Source organism: Scardinius erythrophthalmus (assembly GCF_964197995.2).
Source record: "Scardinius erythrophthalmus genome assembly, chromosome: 25".
NCBI lineage: Eukaryota > Metazoa > Chordata > Actinopteri > Cypriniformes > Leuciscidae > Scardinius > Scardinius erythrophthalmus.
This window is the reverse complement of record NC_138245.1, coordinates 12,895,913-12,919,784: the sequence shown is the minus strand read 5'-3', so window position 1 is coordinate 12,919,784 and position 23,872 is coordinate 12,895,913. Positions and strand designations below refer to the sequence as shown.

General features: G+C 38.3%; 1 protein-coding gene across 1 annotated transcript in view; it reads left to right on the top strand.

The window, feature by feature from the left end:
• The window catches only part of LOC308685278 (WD repeat-containing protein 18), a 115,830-nt gene extending 92,301 nt beyond the window's left edge, over positions 1-23,529 (top strand). The window contains exons 8-10 of the mRNA XM_081356945.1: positions 10,304-10,470; positions 16,767-16,835; positions 22,929-23,529. Of these exons, the coding sequence (XP_081213071.1) occupies positions 10,304-10,470; positions 16,767-16,835; positions 22,929-23,057 (365 nt within the window). The 3' untranslated portion in view covers positions 23,058-23,529. The remainder of the gene's footprint in view (positions 1-10,303; positions 10,471-16,766; positions 16,836-22,928) is intronic.
• The last annotated feature ends 343 nt before the right edge of the window (positions 23,530-23,872 follow it).

The following is a 23,872-nucleotide window of genomic DNA, read 5'->3' as shown; positions in this document are numbered from 1 at the left end:
TGTCATATGTGGACCAACTTACTGTATTTTCAACAGTTTCAATATGAAAAATAACTTTTATATTGATTCAATGGATTTATTGCATTTTGGGTAAAATGTTTTCCGTTTTTATAATAAATCTTGGAAAATCTAAATCTGGATTTGAATTTTTTATGTTATTATAACCCAAAGATGCTTTTTGAAAGTTTGAAGCAGAAAATAGTGGTTTTCATCTTGCCACTTTCTTGGTAAAGAAAACACATTTTTACTCAAATTAATCAAAATGTATTTATCGCGTTTTGGAGCCAAACTCTTCAAATGTTAAAATTAACTAAGATTAATAAATGCTGTAGAAGTATTCTTCATTGTTAGTTCATGGTTTTAACTACTGTGAACATATAACATTTTTGTTTATTTACTGTAAATTGCAGCAAATTTACCAGATTGACTTTTCCTGTGAATAGAGCTTAGAGCTTGTCTGAGCACCAGGTCCCTGTGTATACACAACAAATCTTGAGAGTGAACTAGAGAGATCAGTTAGTTGAGAATGTGAACGGCCACTACCCTTAACTTGGCATAGGCAGCCTTTGCGACTTCAACTGCAGTGTCGTACTCATCCGGGAACTAACTAATCTTTTAAAAGACGCTCTCCGTCTTGCTCTTTCAGATCACTGAAATGCCCTGGGGAAGCTCTCTTTGCACTTATCCATGTGAGGCTTGGAGATAGAACACTGTGCTGCGCCGTAATGCCAGCAATCTGTAACATGGTTTTGGGTTTTGTTTAAAGATACAGTCCGTAGCTTTTTTGGGTTAAAATTTTTCCAAAATACATTTTTGAGCAAGTACATAACCAGCCAGTATTCAAAACTATCTGCTTGCCTTAGCTCGATTCAAAACAGTAAGCTTGTAATAATGTTTTTAATTCCAGTGGTACTAGTGGATTTCCGCAGGAAATTCGAGCTTGTCTTTGCGTCATTGCGTCAAATCTGTACAAATAAAGAAGGAGTCTCGGCTAGTAGGCTATGTTGCGTGTAAGGATGTTGGAGGTGGAGATATAGCCTTTTCTCACAGCACTTGATATAATTAAACTTATCAATTCGATGGTGGATCTAGAAAGGTTCAAACGACAATCACCAGTGACAACGCGAAAGAGAGAAGAGAGAAAAGAGAAGAGAGAAAAAAAGAGACTGCAACCGGCCCATGCAAAAACAAGGATAAATATCATAAGGGCATTAAATGTAGTCACGCAATGCTGATGTTGTTAACATTAACAATTTGAGAACAAAGTATAATTTGCACGGTTTGACATGATAAGCAACCGTTAGATTTAATCGGCACAATTTACTGCAATGCTTTTTTCCCCTTATTTGGTCAGAATAAAAGTGGATGTTACTTGTTCAGACGACATTTTCCAGTGAAAATTCTTATGTTGGTCATACTTCCAAAAAGTAGAATCTGTGATTGCGAATGACAGTATCCACACCACCAGCACGGTGATTGACAGCCGCACATTCTCCTCAAAACATTGGATTCATCCGCGCTGTGCCCTGCCGAGGCACAACGCATGTAAAGTTGATAATTCCGCGAATAACTGCAATTGCAGATTTCGAACAGAGATGGCGACAAAGTGGAAAAACTGCGGACTGCAGCTTTAAGTTTGATAAAGTTTCAGTGATCCATGTCTTTTATTTTGTAATTTGCCTCTGATCATGGGTCCTGTCATGTGATTCCCTTTTCCCTTATGTGTTCTTGCCATGTGCTCCCCTTGTGGATGTGTCATGTTGTCATTGGTTGATTTAGTCATGTGGTTTCTCAGTGGATGCATGCAAGCTCCTTTTATACCTGTGTGTTCTGGGGAGTGGCATATGCCAATTCCACTCGCCAATTTACATTGGCCTTTTTTTCCTAGTATCAGAGGTGATTGGGCCTCCCAAATATGTATTTGTCATCTTGTCCACCATCTTGGATTTTTTTTCTTATCTATTTTTGTCTGTGAATTCTAAAGCACCATGGATTCTTTACAGGGAAGGAAATCCCAGAATGCACTTAGACAAAGAAAAAACAATCCCAAATAAAATGAGATAAATGTTATAAATGTTATTAAGTAATTCATTCAACATAGACATGTATCTGTAAAAATATGTTTTAAAATATTTAAAAACTGATTAAATTTGTGGTAAGTGACGTGTGCATTTATTCTTATTTGGAACAGAGCTACTTTCTCTCATGAAAGTTGATGATTATTCATTAGCTATTTGTTCTTCAAATACTTTTTTTCTCTTAGCGGATTGCATTTATTAGCATAACAAAAACAACCTTTGTGCCAGACTGATCGAAGCATATTAGACAAATGTGCATATATGTGCTTAATTTTCATTTCCGCTGTCTCTTATCCCTCTCTTTTCTATTTCTACTGCACACACAAACAAAAACATCCTGATTTGGATGCATTATTCAACTCCCTTGTCAAAAAAACAAAACAAAAAACAGAAATTGGCACATTTATCTTGATTCTTCAGATCTAGCGGCCATAAGCAGTTTTGTGAAGGTTGCATGCTTTTCACTGGTCGCCTTCTGATAGGGTTTAAAATAAAATAAAAGCGTTCATGCTTTTATAGTAGTGATATATTTCTCTCTCATTTTGCTGAATAGCAACCTTTGAAGAATCTTTGAAATGTCACTTCCAGTCTGGTACTTTCCCCAAGACGGACATTTATGGCATTACGTGCAAAGTAGCCATGCCACATTTTGTTCAGCCAACCTGCTTTCAGGTGTTTTTCTTAAAAGGCATTTCACGCTGTATTCGAGCAAATGGGATTGTGCAGACTGCACAGTTGAATGGCTAGTAACATAATGCAGTGCATTATTACAAGGCCATCAACAGACGTTGCCATCATGGTTTCAGTGGTGTGTATAATTCGTGAAATGCTTCATAAATGGGTCTGAGGTAATTGACGTGTTCAGACCCCTGCTGCGATGCTGCTCATTATGCTCCCGCCTCATTGTTTTAAAGTAAAGCTGAAAATTCTGAAGGATTCGTCCACAAAACACTCAACTCACTGATTGATCCAGTTAATAGAGAACAAGATTATCAGTTAATATGGTATAAATCAAATAACAGTCCTATATTTATACCATATTATTTATACCATTATACTAGAGTCATATATTTATACCATATTCACTGATAATCTTTTTCTCTATTGAAGGATTAATTGGATCAATCAGTGAGTTTGAGTGGTTTGTTGTGTTGAAAAATTATTATAAATATCTTAATCTAGTAAGATAAATTTCTGTAGTGTTTTTGCGTTATTATCATTAACATAATATTGAATGAAAACATTTTTGTTAACAAATCATTTTAATTTTAGTTTTGGTTAAATGGTACATTTGTAAAAGTTAAAAAAGCCACTAGATAGCAGTAACCGGTTTTAAATTTTTAAATTTCAGTTAGTGCATTAACATTGGTAACTCTAAAATAGTAAATAAGTAGAACTAAAACTAAAATAAAAAGTAAATAAACATAATCTAGAACACTCTTAAAAAATATAATACAAATTAAACAAAACTGAAAATTCAAATTAAAAAATAAAATAGAAATAAATACTAAAATGTCACTTTCTGAATTACAATAAACCTAGTTCTTTTCTAAAACTTAAACTCCGGGTTTATTGTTTGGAAAAGTGCGACTGGTACTCTATTCTTCAAAAATGTGTTATGTTCCACAAAGCCATATAGGGTCTATTTACACCTGGACACTTCATGCGTTTTCTGTGATTGGATAGCTGTTCCTGAAAAGACCAGGTGTAAATACCCTCCGAAGTGCTTTCAAGACGGATTTAAATCCAATCACTCAAACCACTTCAAAGCACTTTTGGTTGTTGAAGCCACATATGTAAATTTTACTCCTCCCATAATAGTTTAAGAAATAAATGTGTCAGAGCGTGTTACAGTATACCGGCTCCTGGTAGCCATATATGACAGCTTGACTGCAAGATGCAATGCCACAGATATGGCCCTCCGCAGATGAGTAGCTGAGTACCTCTTCTTCAAGCATCAAACTGCCACAGATGAAACATTTCAGCATTGCATACTGAACTTTACACACAATCATCTTCATTACCAGTGCTGATGCTGCTCTCTCTCCTATTGCAGTCTAAATATATAATATTTGGTTGACATGAATTTGCTTGTAGCGCGGGAATTGAAAATTATATTCGTTTTGCGGAGACACATTTGTGTGGCCAGGTGTAAATAGAACAGATTTAACAAATCGGATATCAATCCGATCAGTAAAAAGGCATGAAGTGACCAGGTGTAAACAGGCCCATAGGTTTGGCACATGAGGGTGAGTAAATTCTGTCAAAATTTACTCACCCTCAGTACAGTTTAGCTCCGACTGCTTTGATGTCTCTCTCTTGATGTGGTTTGGGATTGGTAAAATGTGCTTGAAAAAAAAAAAACTATAATCAGAATATCGACTTGCTAAATAATTATGCACGCACTGTATATGCGGTGGTCAAATAAAATGATTCTGATAAAAAAAAAAAAAGCAAGCAAACTGGAATTGTGCCAAAGTATGATGTGAGGAGTTCCCTCACTGTTTCCATGTGTTGAGTGCTATGAATCCACCCGCAGGCATCCTTAATTTTACTACAGGTCTTAAAACCTTCATTAACATTCATGTTATGCCTCCCGCATACTCTACCACAAAATAATGCATCAGCCAGGCTCACCCTGTCCTTGGTTAAAAAAGGTCTTCTCCATGTATGTTATCTTTAAGCCTTGATCCAGAAGAGTGATATTAAACCTAATTCAGCATGACATGCTGTTGGATGCACCAAACAATCTTTTTCATCTCTAGTATTGTTTTTTTATAAATATTAATCCAATGTTAATTGAACCTGCCAGCAAAATCTCTAGCTGAAAATCGTTCATTTAATCTTTAGATCATGACTTTCTCTCTCACACACATTTGATTGTACTCCTGTTCAGTGCACTAATGTGCCAAACACATACTGTAATCTTTCTTTCATTGTGTGTGCGATTAAACCCGTGTTTGCTTTTATTTTTTGTAATAAGTACATTTTGTTTTTACCTTGGTTTTTTTTTTTTTTTTTTTACAGAAAAGCTTTTTGGAGGTCATCACATTTTCCCCTTCTGATTACTCAAGCACCCAAGAGATGCAAACCGGGAAGCGAACTAAATATAAATCAAAGTCTCGAACAAATGAATAATTAAAATTTGAAGAGAATCAATCATTTCCCAAATCCCATCTGAACAAAATATTCTTGTGTTTCTGCTAGTCTGAAAAACCAAACAATCATGGAGCTTCACTGTATTCCAGTAGGTTCAGAATACGCCAAACTTTTTCGCAGGGGTCTTTCAAAGGGGATTTACTTGATATAAAATGTTTGTCATCATTAAATTTGAGATGACTGCTATCATTACATCAAACTCACAGCATATTATGTGCATCTTTTTGGAATTCCTGTCAACTAGTCAAATTCATTGCATTCATTTGTTATGTACTTGCTAGCAGACTGACATGGAATTTGCACCCACAGATTTTCATCCAGTTTGAATTCCATTATTCATAGTAATCATATAAATTATGTCTAGTTCTTATTAGATAATATAATCTGTAGTGACAAAACATCGATATCTAGGTTATAAATAGATAAATCTATACACACTCTCTCTTGAAATTATACATGATTATATATGTATGCTATACTGAAATATTTTTTTAATAATACATTTGTGTGTGTGTGTGTGTGTGTGTGTGTGTGTGTGTGTGTGTGTGTGTATATATTGTTGTTATTCAAATTATTATTGTCAGCATAGGACTCTGCGATGTAATTGTATTTTGATTTTGGCTCCCAGCGATTATGAAAACAACATAATCGAGGTAAACCGATTATTGTGCCGCTGCCGCATTCTGTCCAGCGCACTTTCCTTTCCTTCACAGCGGTGCACTTTCATTCCTCCCTAAGCCAAACTTAAAATCTAAATCTTCAGAATAAAGGCTGATTTATACTTCTGCGTCGGACCTACGCCGGAGCCTCTACGCTGTGGGCAACGCGTTGGTTTTCATTTATACTTCTGCGTCGTTGTCCGCGTTGACGCGCGCAGAGGGAGCATGTGAAACCTGAGGGAGCGGTCCTAGCAGACCAATCACAGCGCTTGCGTCCGCGTAGAGTTGACGCGTTGTTACATTTTTGGAGAGGTGCACGTCAGGGTACGCCGAAGGGTACGCGCGCTACACACAGGGCTTCAGAGACGCGCCTAAACGGTCAAATGGCCTACATACAAATATGTCGAAATGCCGCTTTGGTAAGTATCCTTGTAAACACAGTCGGTCATGTCTTAAGTGAATGTAAATACTGAGAAAGAGCGCGTGTGTAACAGTATATTGGGTCCGTGCGTTAGCTTTTAAAGTGACACCCGCCTAATAAACCTACTGCAGTCATCATTGTTAATCAAACAACAAAAGACAAAGATAAAATCACTCACTACTCTTGAATGAATAAACTGTAGTTTTAATAAGGATTTGTCTATATTAAATGTATACAGCAGTGTTATTTTACATTTGATTACTTTATTCAAATTCTGTTGCTGCCTATTACTTATCTGAATACCATTGTTATAGCCTACATCTTCCTGAAAAACCTAAAGCACTATTTATTATATCACCCACCTATAATCGTGTTAAATAATCATGACTTCAGTATTGAGCTAAATAATCGTGATTGTGATTTTTGCCATAATCGAGCAGCCCTATGTCAGCATAACAATTTTAGTGTAGCATGCACTCTCTTTAACACATTCTAACTTAAGTCAATCCATTCCGCATAATATCCCAAAAAAGTGCAGATTTCATCTGGGCCTAGTTACTGGAAACATTAGTTACACAAGCAAGATGTTGGTATTGTAGGCCTGAAAGAGGGCTTATGTAAAACGTGAGCTCTGCATCCTCTCTGGTCCAGGTTGAATTGATGAAAAGACCCATATAATTTAATTGTATTTGAAGAGAAGCAGCTTGTTTCTCCCGCCAAATCCGCACTGCCAAGAGACCAGCGCGTCCTGCGGGAGTCTGCCGCTGCATCACTGCTTACCTGTTTTATCATAATTGTTTTGGCATCGTTCAGAAACAGGGATTAATGTACACACAGTTCACTGAGCCACTGCTTTGCAAAAAGCCTATTTATCACCGTCTTTTACGGAAAGCACAGGGAGCTTTGGAAGCTCAGATTGTGAAAGTGCCTTTGTGTTAATTTGACTGTCCTCAATAAATCAACAATTCTAAATCGAAAGGCTTGAGAGAAAATAGAGGGGACAAGTGACTTTTTTGAATGGCTTCAAAACAAAAATGAAGGCAGCCTGAAGTTGATCTCCATCGTTTTTGTTTTTATGCTTACAGCAGAAACATGCTTTTAATTAGACCACTTGGGCACACACTCATGCATTTTATTTCTTTAATTATTATCATATTTTATTATTTTATTTTAATCTAATGATGTCTTGCAACTTTTGCCAGGGGAAATGAAAACCCCTTAACAAACAATTCCAGTCTGGCGATATACTTCCCGTGTGGCCAGTTTTAACTTTTGATGTCATCAGCGTCTGGAATATCTCAGACCGAGTGAGTGATGGAGCTCATTTTTTAATTTTTCTATAAAATGCCAACACAGTTTATGAGTCTAATCTAATCTGCCAACAGACTGTTCTGTGTGATAGATCTTCTCACTCTGTGTCTTTCTGTGAAATTATTCAATGATTAATCTTTAGAGAATATCAGGCTGACAGGACAAAATTGTGCTGTTGAAAACAGTTACTCCACAGCGTCTTTGAAGTGTGGATACTTACCTTAATTATGTTTGCTGGGGTTTCATCTGTTTTTGATGGAAAATCGCTGGCATTTTCTGGGCTTTTATGGAAATGTCTGAGCTCTTGATGGTGCATGTCTGATCTTATGGTGGCATGATTCCGTTTTTTGATTCTTAGTCATTTTAGACTGAAATATTGGTCCAGAATGTGTTGCCAACTTTAATGCAGCATTTAAATAAAGCATGTTTTGTATACATCTTATTTTCCTTAAATTGGCTCCAAAAGGCCATATTGTAAATCTGGGATTCACAATCTAATGTAGACCTGCGAGTTCTGGAAGTAATTTTTTTGGATTTGGCTCTAAAATGATTCTAATGCGTCTATTTTTGCTTCTATTTTGGATTTTTCATATTTATATTTCATTTTTCAGTTCAACCTTTTACTCAAAAATGAATGTTAATAATATAATTTGTAATGAAAAAATAGTTTTATATTTTATATATATAATATAAAACTATAGCTCAATTTTGAAGTCATGATTATTTAACACGATTATTGGTGGGTGATATAATAAATAGTGCTTTAGGTTTTTCAGGAAGATGTAGGCTATACCAATATTAATGTTTTAACTGTATTTTAGATCAAATAAATGCATCATTGGTTAACATAAGAGACTTCTTTCAAAAACAAAGAAGACCCAATTTATTTGGATAGTGTATATTTTATTATATAGTATTACATATTATACAGCTATATATATATATAGTTGACATTTTTGATCAATTTAATGTGTGCTTGCTGAATAAATGGATTTATTTCCAATGTATTTTAACAACTTTTGAACAGTAGCGTATCATTTTTGTTTAATTATATTTAAATATTTTATTTTGATTTACTAATCAAACGAGTTAATATGTGACACTGGTGATATTAATTAATTTGTACAGAGGGTCAGATGTTTTTGCTTCCATTGAAGCACTAATGCTATTTAGATCATTCTCAAATCATGCTGGAGAACATGATCATCTGGTTTACACTAGCTTTGGTTTGAATCCTTCAGTCTGCTTTTGAGGGATGTTTAGTAGCCAAGCTTATGTAGTTCAGTTGAGTCTGCCACAGTTCTCACTGGTGCAGATGATTTGTGTTGAGCTCTTGTAAGGAGGACAGTTGACAGCAGATGCCAGAAGCTCAGTTGGACCTGGCTGTTGTTAATTAATCTCAGGTGAACTGCAGGAACATTGTTTCACTCCTGAGAGTGTGTAGACACTGCGTCAACTCGATAAAAACAAAAACAAACATTCTCCTGCCACTGTGTCTTGTTCAGTATGAAAGAGGTTTCAGACAGACAGATGGTTTCAGTGATTTGGTGCTAGTTTGTTCTACACTGACAGTAATGGGCAAATAAAAATGTCCGACATTGTAAGCGGGAGGTAAAGAGCTCTGTAGTGTTTCAGAGTGCTGGAGTTGTAAAAGATCATCTGCCGGTTTTATCTCCTCAGTTTCCAATCCAAGTAGGGGGGAGAACTGATGTGGGAAAAAAAAAAATCATGAAAGTCTGGATAGTGGACTTGTCGCCCAAAAACAAACAAACAAACAAACACACACACACACACACACACACACACACACACACACACACACACACACACACACACACACACACACACACACACACACACACACACACACACACACACCTCGAAGTTCTAACACTGGTAGGTGGGAATTTCTATTTAAACCCTGTCAGACATCCCTCCACTGTATGGGCAGATGATACGCAAACTACGTTTCTCGGTTGGATAAAGCAAACCAGCGTCTCGCTAGTAAAGTTTTGATGGATGAGGATTGCAATCAAGGTAAAGATGATTGCGGTGACGTACAGGAGTCCTTGTCCAGTTCTGTCACTTGACCTGTTTAAAATGTAAATACGCTCTTTTCTGTTGCATTGTACACATACTATACACTGTGAATTCTGAAGTTTTAATGATGACAAAATGAACTTGAACAAGAAAAAACGGTCTATGCTTAATTTCATAAGTGTGCGATTAATCGCACAAAAGGCTGTGATTTATCGCGATTACATTTTTTTAAATATAAGGTCATAAATAGCAGTTCACAGCAGCAAAAACAGCATTTTTTTGGAATAGAAATCTTTTGTAATGTGATAACGACGTTATTGTAATATATATGCAATATTAAAAACATATATTACTTTAAAAGTTTGTATATATTTTATTTTGTCATCAAAAGTAATCAATTTAGCCTTTTACAACCTTTGATTGTGTGAACACATGTAAGAGATGCAGAGATATTTGTTTAGCTTTTTCACAACACTATGTTCTTGCATATTTCATTGTTTTCAGGGCTGACTGAGAAAATGCATGGTGTTAAAATGGATCATTTTTATTTGAGAATTTCAGTATTCACAAACCTTTACTAAACTGCTACAGTATTCAGAGAGAACTGATATTTTTCCACCTCGTCTCATCAACAGGTCCTGTGACCAATGCTGCTATCATACCAGCACCTGCCAACATGTTCCTTTCTGACAGTCGTCCAGCCGTCCCACTGCCACGGTTCAGTCGCCACCTGAACCCGTCCGAGCAGGGTGACGGGACGGGCACCGGAGGCATGTGTCTGAGACTGGGAGCCAACACACAGGTAACATCTGGGGATACATGTAATCAAAAAATAAGATTAGGTCCACTGAGACTATTTATGAGATGCCAGAATTGCTCATTTAGAGCAATGTTATTACATTTACTTATCAATTTGGATTCAGTATGCAGCAACTTGTTCTACCCTCATAAATGCAAAAGGTCACTAGCAAACGTTTACCCAGAGGTCATTCACAAATAACAGTCTTAAAGATGCTGTACCAAAAAACATTTTTATTTATATTCAGTCCTATAGTATATAATATTATATATTATCGATCTCGTATGAGATATTTTTTTACATACAGTATATCTTGATATTGATTTATTTTTTGTTTAAAAGGGTTATTCTTTGTTTTGTTCTTTTTTATGCCAATTTGACAAGTTTACTTAAATGTGCAAAGTAAATTCTGTGATAATCTGGTTTGAAATAATTAAGGTCTTTTTTTTTTCTTGCACTTTTCTTCACTAAATGAACACAAGCAAGATTAATAAATTATTTGCAGCAGTATTTACCTATATATTGTTTTGAGTCAAATCACTGAAGCGGTTTGATGAACAAATTATTTATTTATTTATTTTTGCTGCTGAAGTTTAAATCAGAAACATCTATCTTAAAGTCGGTATGGAATAAAAACTCACATTTTGTAAATGCGTTTCATTTGTCAAAACCTCAAAATTCTGATGAAACGTGTGCCTAATGTATGCCAGACTTTTCCAATCATTTAGTCTGCTTAAACCCTGCTCCTTTCATACAATCGACTGCAAGTTCGCAGTCAGCCCTGACTTCATCCAATCAACAACCAATGAATCCAGCTTAGTCCTTTTCTATTTCCTATTTCTTTTCAAGAGGGTTCAATGCTAGCCTAATGACATACTCTTTAGAAGATCCACTTTAAATACATCTACTAAATGTAAATGCAAATTCAAAAAAAAAAAAATCAAATGGGCAACAAAAACATTGCTAATCAATCAAGAATATTCAGTGTCATCCAGCCCTACTTTCCACCATCCTCAAAAGTGTAAGTGGATGTTCTTTTTCTTTAGATCTGATGTTTTAGTTTCACTGACACTCATATAATGTAAGGTGTAACAGCTGCGTGTGGGTGAAATGATTGGGTCAAAGACGTTTAAAGCAAGTTGCACATATGGATTGGTGCAGTTTTCAAACATGATGAATGTTTACAGCTGTTAGCACCTGAACGTAATTCCTCCCATGTCCAAATCAATTATAGACACATAAATGAAATGCTAATACAAAGTTTAAAATTTGCCCACCACCTGCTCTGTGGCTCCAACCTTTGCGTTTTTTTATCTTTCCTTCTTCCTGCATATCTGCTGTTTTCCAATTCCTCCCCCTCCCCCTCAGCTTGTTTACCGAGCGGCTAATCTTCCAGCCTCTGGGAGAGCACATCCTATCTGGAAAACACGCTTCTTTCACCTCTGCACAGCGAGAGGGAGCATAAAACAAATGTTTTGATAAGTGCATTAATACTTCTACCACGACCCACAACTAACACATTCCAACTGCGACCCAGAGGCTGCACCCAACATCACACATTCGGAGTGACTGGCGTGCCACACAGCGTGTAAATTAAAGCTGCTCTGAGAAAATTAATTTCTCTTTTGGAATTGTTTCCGTTATTCACTTGGAAGGCGAAGCAACGACCCCGCTGTGTGGGGGGGGGAGCACGCTGCAAAACTCCTGAATTAAACCATGTGACCCTCTAACTAATCGTGACCTGTGGGGTGTGGGTGTCTAAACAGCCTGGCTGACTAAATTCTGATGGAGGTCAAGCATAATGGTTTCATCAGCTCAGTTGCCATCATTTGAGCTTAGGTCTGCTCCGCTATGTGCTAATGGAGTTAAGCTTGAGGATCAATGCGTTATTTTTACCATTACCTTTTCATAAATATAGGAAATCTATTATTTGGACCTGAATTTGGCAGCTCATGGTAGTGGGCTAAAGGCTGTTGTTGGGGGTTCTGCAGAGGTTGATCGCTTGGCTTTCAAAGCGAATTCTGAGGCTTTTGGTTGCACTTGAACTCAGTCGTAATTCACTTCCTTTTATGTGATTGGATGTTTCTTGGGCACTTTTGGCCCCTGGACATTTAGAAAACACACTTGTCACAATGACTCGAAGTTTATTATGACCGCCGCTAGCGTAGCTAGGGAAAGCGGTCATATAGGGAGTGTCAAAGTTTTTTTTTTTGTTTTTTTTCGTCACCTTACTGAATTTTTCGTCAACGATACCAGGGACACCGAAGCACCGGGGAACATGAAATTTGGTGGGCATGTAGCCCCACTAGACTTCTAAGGAAAAATTTCGTTTGGTCCCCGGGGGCCACTCCCCCCCCGCGCTGGGCCCCCCCAAACCCAAAAAAATGCAGTTTTTCCTAAATAACTACCTGAACCGTGGCACCAAGGATGAAGAAATTTTTGTGGTATGTTGGTCTACTAGACTTTTACGGAAAAATTTCATTTGGTCCCCGGGGGCCACTTCCCCCCCCCCGCGCTGGGGCCCCCGTAAATTTTTCGTCAACCATACCAGGGACACCGAAACACCGGGGAACATGAAATTTGGTGGGCATGTAGCCCCACTAGACTTCTACGGAAAAATTTCGTTTGGTCCCCGGGGGCCACTCCCCCCCCGCGCTGGGCCCCCCCAAACCCCAAAAAAATGCAGTTTTTCCTAAATAACTACCTGAACCGTGGCACCGAGGATGAAGAAATTTTTATGGTATGTTGGTCTACTAGACTTTTACGGAAAAATTTCGTTTGGTCCCCGGGGGCCACTCCCCCCCCCCCCCGCGCTGGGGCCCCCGTAAATTTTTCGTCAACGATACCAGGGACACCGAAGCACCGGGGAACATGAAATTTGGTGGGCATGTAGCCCCACTAGACTTCTACGTAAAAATTTCGTTTGGTCCCCGGGGGCCACTCCCCCCCCGCGCTGGGCCCCCCCAAACCCCCAAAAATGCAGTTTTTCCTAAATAACTACCTGAACCGTGGCACCGAGGATGAAGACATTTTTATGGTATGTTGGTCTACTAGACTTTTACGGAAAAATTTCGTTTGGTCCCCGGAGGCCACTTCCTCCCCCCGCGCTGGGGCCCCCGTAAATATTTCGTCAACAATACCAGGGACACCGAAACACCGGGGAACATGAAATTTGGTGGGCATGTAGCCCCACTAGACTTCTACGGAAAAATTTCGTTTGGTCCCCGGGGGCCACTCCCCCACCCCCCCGCGCTGGGCCCCCCTTAACCCAAAAAAATGCAGTTTTTCCTAAATAACTACCTGAACCGTGGCACCGAGGATGAAGAAATTTTTATGGTATGTTCGTCTACTAGACTTTTACGGAAAAATTTCGTTTGGTCCCCGGGGGCCACTCCCCCCCCCCCGCGCTGGGGCCCCCGTAAATTTTTCGTCAACGATACCAGGGACACCGAAGCACCGGGGAACATGAAATTTGGTGGGCATGTAGCCCCACTAGACTTCTACGGAAAATTTTCGTTTGGTCCCCGGGGGCCACTCCCCCCCCGCGCTGGGCCCCCCCAAACCCCAAAAAATGCAGTTTTTCCTAAATAACTACCTGAACCGTGGCACCGAGGATGAAGAAATTTTTATGGTATGTTGGTCTACTAGACTTTTACGGAAAAATTTCGTTTGGTCCCCGGGGGCCACTTCCCCCCCCGCGCTGGGGCCCCCTTAAATTTTTCGTCAACGATACCAGGGACACCGAAACACCGGGGAACATGAAATTTGGTGGGCATGTAGCCCCACTAGACTTCTACGGAAAAATTTCGTTTGGTCCCCGGGGGCCACTCCCCCCCACGCTGGGCCCCCCCAAACCCAAAAAAATGCAGTTTTTCCTAAATAACTACCTGAACCGTGGCACCGAGGATGAAGAAATTTTTATGGTATGTTGGTCTACTAGTCTTTTACGGAAAAATTTCGTTTGGTCCCCGGGGGCCACTTCCCCCCCCTGCGCTGGGGCCCCCGTAAATTTTTCGTCAACGATACCAGGGACACCGAAACACCGGGGAACATGAAATTTGGTGGGCATGTAGCCCCACTAGACTTCTACGGAAAAATTTCGTTTGGTCCCCGGGGGCCACTCCCCCCCACCCCCACCCCCCCCGCGCTGGGCCCCTCCAAACCCAAAAAAATGCAGTTTTTCCTAAATAACTACCTGAACCGTGGCACCGAGGATGAAGAAATTTTTATGGTATGTTGCTCTTAAGGGCCCACATCAACCTAGCCCATAATCACTCATTTGTGATTTGCGCCCCTCCCATAAAAAATGAAAATGCAATATTATTCTGCTTTAATCGCCCCTATCTTCAGTGGAGATGTTCAGAACTGCACCATATTTCATGTGTATGATTAACTTGACATCCTCTGGGGGTATCCTCTGCTAAGTTTTGTAGAATTTCATCCATGGGGGGGTATAAAATAAATTCATTTATGTGCACATTTAGTGACTGTACACTCATCGGCCTGTAGATGGTGCTGTTGAGCGAAGGGTTGCTGGTTTAGGATGATACTGTCACACACACACATGCAGGAATACAAACAAACGCAAGCATGCACACACACTGACATCCACACGCACAGACACACTGCCATACACACACATACAAATCCACATGCACAGACACACACACACGCGCGCACACATGTACGCACACATACATACACGCACAGACACACACACACACGCACAGACACACACACACACTCACACACACACACACACACACACACACACACACACACACATACACAAACACACATACACACACACACACACACACACACACACACACAGACAGACATGCACATACTATTACTTTTTTTAGGTATATACATAAACACGCAATACAGCCAAATTACTCCACGTCATTTATTTTTGTGGAAAGCCAGTGCAGGCCTGAGCGGCAATAAACTGGTCGACTCAAGGGCAAGGCTGATTTCACATTTTATCCTACATACACACAAATAACTATTTTACACTTTTTAATAAAACTACAGCTTTGTTGGAAATGATGCGGTAAATATTAACCTTGATATTTCTTATAAAGATTTCTTTATTGATTAATCTTGTTTTAACCACATACATTAACTACTGTAGATTAAAAAAACAAATGCAGTAATTTCCACCTCAACAAACAATTTACAAATACAAATTGTTTGTTGTGGTGTAAAGTATGCCACAGTTGTGAGACCAACTTCATAATTTCTACACAATAAATATTGCAAAAGTTTATTTCACTCTTTAATTTATATTATAATTCATGAAGGCATGACAATTTTAAAGTGATCTACATACTGTATAACAAAGAAATACTTTTTTCATTTTATTCTTTTTTTCTGTACACTGATGTTTAAAAGATCTTTTAATGTTTTTGAAAGTCTTTTATGCTCACCCAGGCCGCATTTATTTGATAAAAAATACAGTAAAACCAGTACATTTGTGAAAAAAAAAAAATTACAATATAAAATAACTATTTCCTATTTGAATATATTTTAAATTGGAATTTATTTTGCAATTTAAAAGTTTAATTTTTATGCAGCCATTACTCCAGTCTTCAGTCACATGATCATTTATTAGTCATGCTAATATGCTGATTTGATGCTCTAGAAACATTTCTTATTATTATTATCAATGTTGAAAATAGTTGTGCTGCTAATATTTTTTGATCAGTATTGTAAACGATAAAAAAAATCCTCCACATTGAGAAATGATGTACCATGTTACAATGTTTGGAGTACAATATTTCAAATTTGTGAGCGTTGTGGGAATCCATTGAGAGCAGAATCAAAATACAGTGCTGGGCACCAGCACCAGCTTTACTCATCTTCCTGTGAAATCAGCAGACTCACTGTGTCCATCGAGGCAGGAATAGTAAATTTCCGCAGACGTGCACTGATGGTCTGTAAATCAGCAGAGTTAGATGGCAGAATCTGGGAAGGGCTGTTAAAAAGAGATTGACCTTGCTAGGATTTTCATTGTCAGCCTTAATAATGTCGTTGGACCCTTGGAACAACGTCATGCTCTCCACAAACCCCCGGCCACTTACTCACTGTCAGTAGTGATCAGCCTTCTTGAGACAGCCATGATTAGACGTTGTTTGTAACGGACCCTCACATTTGGCACAGCCTCTTCAGGACACTTGCGTCATGGGAAATGCCTACACACAAATACCTTATTGGCACACTCAATCATTGTTGTAGCTTAACATACTATTGTGATGATGTTTAAAGGGTTTCGCTTTGTCTTTTCACTCTCTCAGGAGCCGGAGGGGACGTATTTGGAGAAAGCAGACGAGCTCTACTCTCTGATGTGTGCCGTCACAGACAAGGTAAGGAGGGAAGCGTACCATTCAGTCATTGCTGTGAGCTGAATTTAAGCAAGGCTTTCAAGGCGGAGACAGTTTATAGCCTGTCGGTTTTGATTCTTGTAATGATCCGCATGAAGAGAGAGGAGACAGAGCAATGGTCACATGTAGTGTTGACTAGTGCTTGGCTTTGCAGAGTAATCAACCCATAATTGCCATTTTAAGATGGCTAATTATTTTGCCAATCCTGGGTAATTAACAGAACTTCCTTTTGATAATTTTGATAAAACATTGCTTAAATTAAATGTTTAGCAATTTATATTTGTTAATTTAATTTAGCTCCAATTTAATTAGCTATAATAAGGGGTCTTTTTTTAAGGCAACCGTCACTGTGGCTAAATCCGAAATCGTCCCTTATACCCTCAAATAGGGCGCTATTTGAGGGGACAGTCATATGTAGTGGTGTCCGAAACCTTAGTGATAAACAAAACGTTTAAAGTGTTTGTGGCAAATTTCACTTAAATAACTTAAACAGAATGAGATATTTCCACCAAACTTAGGCTCACATATGTATGGGTTCAATCTGAGGTTACAAGTTGGTGAGCGGGCCCAGATCATATACTGTAATGTAGAGTTGTCAAAAAGTAGCGACTTCGGTACCAAGTCGGTACTGAAATTTTTAAATTGTGAAACCGTTGAGCGGAATCGTAAACACCTCTGATTGGCCATTGTGTTCACGCGCTCATCGGATATGTCTGTGATTGGCTACAATGATCAACGCATGGGAGCGTTTGAGAGCACACGGAAGTGTTTGAAAGTGTTTTAAAAAATGGCAGCGCTCCGCTGATAGATGCTTGCTTTCAAACACTCCCGTCTGTGTCTGTGCAAGCGCTCGGTGAAGAGCGTCATTGATGTATATTTACAACGTTTTTGAAGCGCTGATAATTTTTATGATTCCGCTCAGTGCTCAAAGCGGCACATTTTTTTCAATTTCAGTACCGACTTGGTACCGTTGTTTTTTGACATCTCTACTGTAATGCCAGCCAAAGGATGCCAGAAAGTGAATTTAATTGTGTTAAATATTTTTAATGTGTTAAACAGAAATCATTTTACTACAGAAACGTGCGATATCGCTCTATATCAGCACGACTGTGATTTGTCCGTAGGCAAAAACACCTGTGCTGATATAGAGCCATATCTCATGGCTACGAGTGTGATATTGCATTTATACAACAGTTCGACGGCACAAGTTTGTAAATAAATAAGAAACGACAACGGAGTGCCTTTAAAAACCCTCTTTTGTGCAGAACTACTTCCTTCTGCCACTGATTCAAATCTCAAGTTGACACTTTAATAGTTTAACAAGCCTCCGTTACTAATTCTAAAACGTAATTTTAGAACTAGCAACGAAGGAATGCCGAGTTGCCTCATTGAAACTTATTCTTCAGGTCAATCTTATATTCATAATCACAAAATCATTTTGAATGTCTGCTGAGGAAAGCGATATATTTTGTCTTTTTCCTTTTAACAATCTAGGGGATATATAAAATATAAATATAAAAGTCTTTGCTGACATCTAATGTTGAAATAATGTAGCTAACTTTCACTGAATTTGAAATCGCAATCACTAACAGACCCTTCCCTATACCAAATATGGCATGTTATTTGCATAAAATAATATTTATTGAAAAGTAGTTAAATAAACAATATTAGCCATTATAAAGTATAAGAAATTTGTAGAATAGAAAATTAACATGCAAACAGTTCAGTCAAAAATACAAAAGCAGCGCTAGTTAATAGTGCAGGATTTCAGTTAAAAAAAAAAAGTTATGAAACTTAACTTTGCCCTTAGCCAAATCGATTTGCTCTGGAACGAGTAATAGATTAATAAGGCCAAAGATTGCCCGTTTGATATGCACAAAATTAATTATACCTTGTGTTTAAACACTATCTACATAAGAGCCAGTGGCCTATTCCCGAAGGACTAGCCAAGATAAAGCTTTTCTCTGCGGGTACATGAGGGCTGAACGACTGCTGGTGGTCTGGAGCTTCAAATAGGTGTTATGTTTATATATAAGTTGACTAAGTTGATAAGTTATATATACATACATAATATAATATACATTTGAGGTCTAAATAACTACATTCTCGCTTAAAAAAAAACTCTACATTATGTGACACAATAACAACAACAGTCTTTGTAAAATTATGGTGTTTGCTCGTCTACCATGACACTCGCTTTGACAGAAATGCTGCAAAGCTGAGTGATACAAATGGTGAAACTGTTCCCGTGGTGATACTGGTAGAATATCACATGGCTAGAAAAGGCTCTCAGCCAGTCAGAATCGAGAACCAGAACGAACTGTTGTTTATAATGTAATGGAATGTAAAATGAATGAATAATGACTTGAAATTAATTCATTATGTGAGAAGGAACTGCAGAGATTTAGGAATGGGTTGCAAGCGTCAACAGTCAATTATACAAAATATTTGACCGCAGCATGCTGTGATTTAGAGAGGCGATCGATTCAATACTATAATCTTTTATATAGAGCATCTCACTCACTTCCTTCTACAGGAAATGAGCCACTTGCACACCTCTGTCAGAGTCTACTCTGATTTATACAGCTGATAGAGCAGCTCCACTGGGCCGCTTTTATCCGGGGGTTCGGGCTCTCTCCATGGGATGTTGAAAGTGTAGTCAAGAGCTATTTGAGAGCCAGCGGAGGAAAACACGATCAGACTGGGCTTGAAGCTGAACTGATTAACACATAAAGCCTGAGAGTTTATTTTTATTGATCTCAACACTCATAAAAAGGAAGCCTTTAGAGTAGAGGTGGGATCTTTGGAACCTCATTCTACTGAAAATGCGAGACTGAATTGCTGTCTATTTGTTTTTTTTTATGCACCCCCTTAATTAGAAGAGGGTGTCGGCATACTTTCGGCCTATTGAACGTCAGTTGTTTAGAGAATTAGTTACAGGGAGCTGCAAGCAAAGCACAGGCTGTGTTCCTCATAACTCTGTCCAAATACATTATTTTAGGCTCTTTAAAATGTCAAAGTACAGTGAGTCCAGATGGTCCCCGCAGTCCCGTCCATCTGGAGGGACTGAGGGGTGTTTTGGGGTTTGTTGCCATTATCCGTCTATGAACACGTTCAGGTCACCATAGAGGTTGTTTCCTCATCCTCATGGATCTCCTGACGCTTTTAAACTGAGTCCGGCTCTGGCAGGACCATTAAGTGGATTAGTTTCACTCACTCAAAAGGGAGTTGGATCCCGCCGGCAAGCTCAGAGCCCGCTGTTTATTCAGGAGATGTATGTAAATAAATAAATAACTGGAGACCAAGAGTTTTTTTTTAACCTCCCACCAGCCCTCCCCCCACCCATTTAATCTGGGTGAAATGTGCATCGCTGTCACTCTGCGCTCGCCTGCACGGGGGAATCAAGCACAAAGTGAATGTCAATATTTTCTACGCTAGATTAGGGATGTTCTAAAACGGGATTTGATGACTTCAGCGAAAATCTATGATGGAACTCGAATCCTAAACCCAGGTGCAGGGTTTTTATTCTTGACATGAAAAAAAGCTCACCACCTCATTTACACAGAGTTCATCTTCTGGCTTGTATATGCTTGTGATTTAGCTCTTTTAAATTAAAGGAATGTTCCTGGTTCAATATAAGTTAAGCGCAATTGACATCTGTGACATTTTGTCGATAACCACAAAAAAATTATTAGACTCTTCACCTAGAAATTAAAAACAAACACAAATCGGTTTATAGTAATGCTCTCACAGTTGAAGAACTATTATATTATATTATATTATATTATATTATATTATATTATATTATATTATATTATATTATATTATATTATATTTATTATATTATATTATAAATTGTCTGCTTCTAACTTTTTATAATATATTTGCTGAATATGTTGTATGCATGTTGTGAAGTTGTGCCTGGAGTTAAAAAACTAATGTACAGTACATGTTCCACTTTTCAGTTGTATCATTTTTCATGATTTAATGAAACTCTAAAGACGTCATTTTCAGCCAAGTGGTCATACTAAGCGTGCACTTATTATTCCCAGCCTATAATTCAGTAATCACTAGGTAGACCTGCCACATAGTGATTTAGCTATATTATTAGATGTTATTTTGTGGGGTTTTTTGTGTGTGTGTGTGTGTGTAAATGGCCAGATGGAAGGAGCTGTCCTCTGCAACCAAGGAGGATATTTAAAAAAAATGACTAAAAATGGTCAATTGTTTTTAGATATTGCTCATGTGCTGGATGTGAATGGTCATAATGTCCACATAATTATTTTGAAGCACCGACAGACCACTACCATGCAGAATGTAAAGTGCGGTGGCTGGTCAAGGAACACTAGTCAGCATTTTGACAGGAGGATGAAAATCACCTGAATGTTGGAACCACCTCAAAACAGCTTCTAAAGACCTGGATGAGACCTCCAATTTCATCTTGAACTTTAAGCACAAAAAATAAAAAAAGGCTGGACTGAGAGGTTGTGTACCAGTAAATAAGCTATTTTATTAGTTTTCTACTGCAAAGAAAAACAACTTGCATTTGCCATAGAACATGAGGACTGGAGTGTGGAAGATTGGAGCCGTGTTCTGCAGTCCAATACGTAAGGGATAGTGTACATTCAGCCGGTTATTATCGTAGAATAAGCCAAGACACGGTGATCGGGACCCTGACGCAAAGCAGAGGGGTCTTGCATCACCCTGAAGGGGTTTATTCTGCCATAACAACCTGCTGGATTTATTATTATGCTTATTACACACTGACAGCTACTTGCCACATACGAAAATAATCAGACATGAATTTAGCACTTGAAATGGACCAATAATTGGGAATCCTGCTGAACACAATGTAGACAAGTATGGAAGATCTGTTTGGAGATCAAATGTGTATTTTCCAACATGATTATGATCCCAAACACACCGCACAATAATGAGTTGTGGTTATTGCAGTCACCAACACAACACAACGCAACAAAATTGCCTAGTTTTGCTCTAAAATTCTGCCCTAAAATGTTGCTTGAGTGATATTTTACAGTCAAACTTGCCTATACCCCACCGTGATAACATCAATTTGTCTGCCGAGTGTGTTATTGGAGACATTTGTACAATAATATGTTTGTTTAAAGGGGGGGTACAATGGTGTTTCATGTATTCAGAGTTGTTTACAGTGTTAAAGAGATGGATTCTCATGCTTAACATGGCCAAAGTTTTTTAAAAATATTTTGGACGAATAACGGAGAATTTCTGTGCCGAAAATCTTACTTCCGGGTTGGTACAAGTTTCGGCTGTTTTTTTTTTTGACCGTGGATCTAATGACGTAGACCAGAGTGGAACTCCTTATATGAGCATTTCTCCCGGAAAAGCGCGACCGCGCACCTCAACGCGCTTCAACAGGAAATCATCGGCAGCGCTGCATTGTGTCTCCAAAGTGTTTTTGGTGAGGGAAAGCTTACCAAAGAACCCAGCGTTAGGAACAGTGGATGCAGAAACGAGTTGTGTAGACTGTTTGTTCCCTGCATTTCGACGATGAATATTTTATAAACAAAGCCCAGATCGATGGATTCTCTCTATGGCTCTGGCTTCGCCCACACAGCCCGCCTCCAGACGCTCGTTTTTTTTCCGGAAAGACTCGGTACAGCCTATTTTCTCTTATAAATATAATAAAACAAAGACTTTTTGGAGATATGAAGGATGCAATACTACTCTATAGGTACTCAAGATTAACAGGAGATTGAGTGAAAATGAGCATTTCACCCCCCCTTTAAACCTATTCATTCTGAAGATTAGTGCCTCATATACAAATGAATGTCCACCCCAACAGTCGCTAACAAGATAATCTATAAAAATCCTTCTTCTTTTATTGTGAACAGCTGAAAAAGTCATCTACAAGTCATGAAAAGTCAAAGTGTTGGAACTCTGTTGTCTGTCAAAAAGATATGTCATGATAACTCTGTTTTCTCTCTCTCTCTCTCTCTCTCTCTCTCTCTCTCTCTCTCTCTCTCTCTCTCTCTCTCTCTCTCTCTCTCTCTCTCTCTCTCTCTCTCTCTCTCTCTCTCTCTTTCTCTCTCTCAGAACATGTTTGGTGATGGGGAGAACACTAAGGTACGAGTGTCTGAACTAGAGGAGGAGATGAGGACCCTGAAGAAGATCAATAAAGATCTGTATGAGTTCTCCTCTCAGCTCCTGACCAAACCCAACTAGAAGAGCTTTCAGCTGCAGAGGTCCTCCAACAGAACAACCGCGCCAGTTTGAGAGCAACAGGATGAGAGAATGCATTTAAAAAACTCTTTGCAATGGACTGAAAAATGTTGAAACCGTTCTTTCCTGCCCTATTTTTATGTTCTAAGGGCAAAATTAGTTTTTCACATCAATCTCAACACAAGCTCACGGACCGGAATTATGTTTGTAGTGTGTTTGTTTGATGACGTTTACTTTTTTGCATTATTGTAGGCCTCTAAAAGAGTCTGAACTTGAAATGTTTGCTGTTTATGTTATAAAAGATTTTGACCTGTACACTTTATTAAAAAATTTCAGTAAAAAAAAAAAAAAAAATCATACACCCATATGACCGTTTTTCAGCCTCTTTGTTAGGTTTCTAAATACTGTCCATTCCGATCACCACTTAAGGCACAGATCTTAAAATAAAATAAAATAAAATAAAGTCTGAATAATCTATGTAGAGATTTTTTTTTTTCTTATTTAAGTTTAATAAAGACATTTAGGGAATTTCTTTCAAAATTCTGATAGTAAATTTCTATTTATTAATTAATTTCTTTAAGTGCTACTTTAGTTCTACCCCTTCACAGTAAATTTGGAAACGATATAATCTGATAGATATTTAACATTCAGGTTTGGTGTGCTTTGTATAATGCAAAAAATCACACATTAATATCTAATTATAACTCATAACATTTCCCTTATTTTTAAAAGGGAAAAATGTCAAAGCACAACAGGGTTGAACAGGGTTTTTATTATTACTTAGTTACTAACCTTTATGTTAGTTTATGTTTATGCTA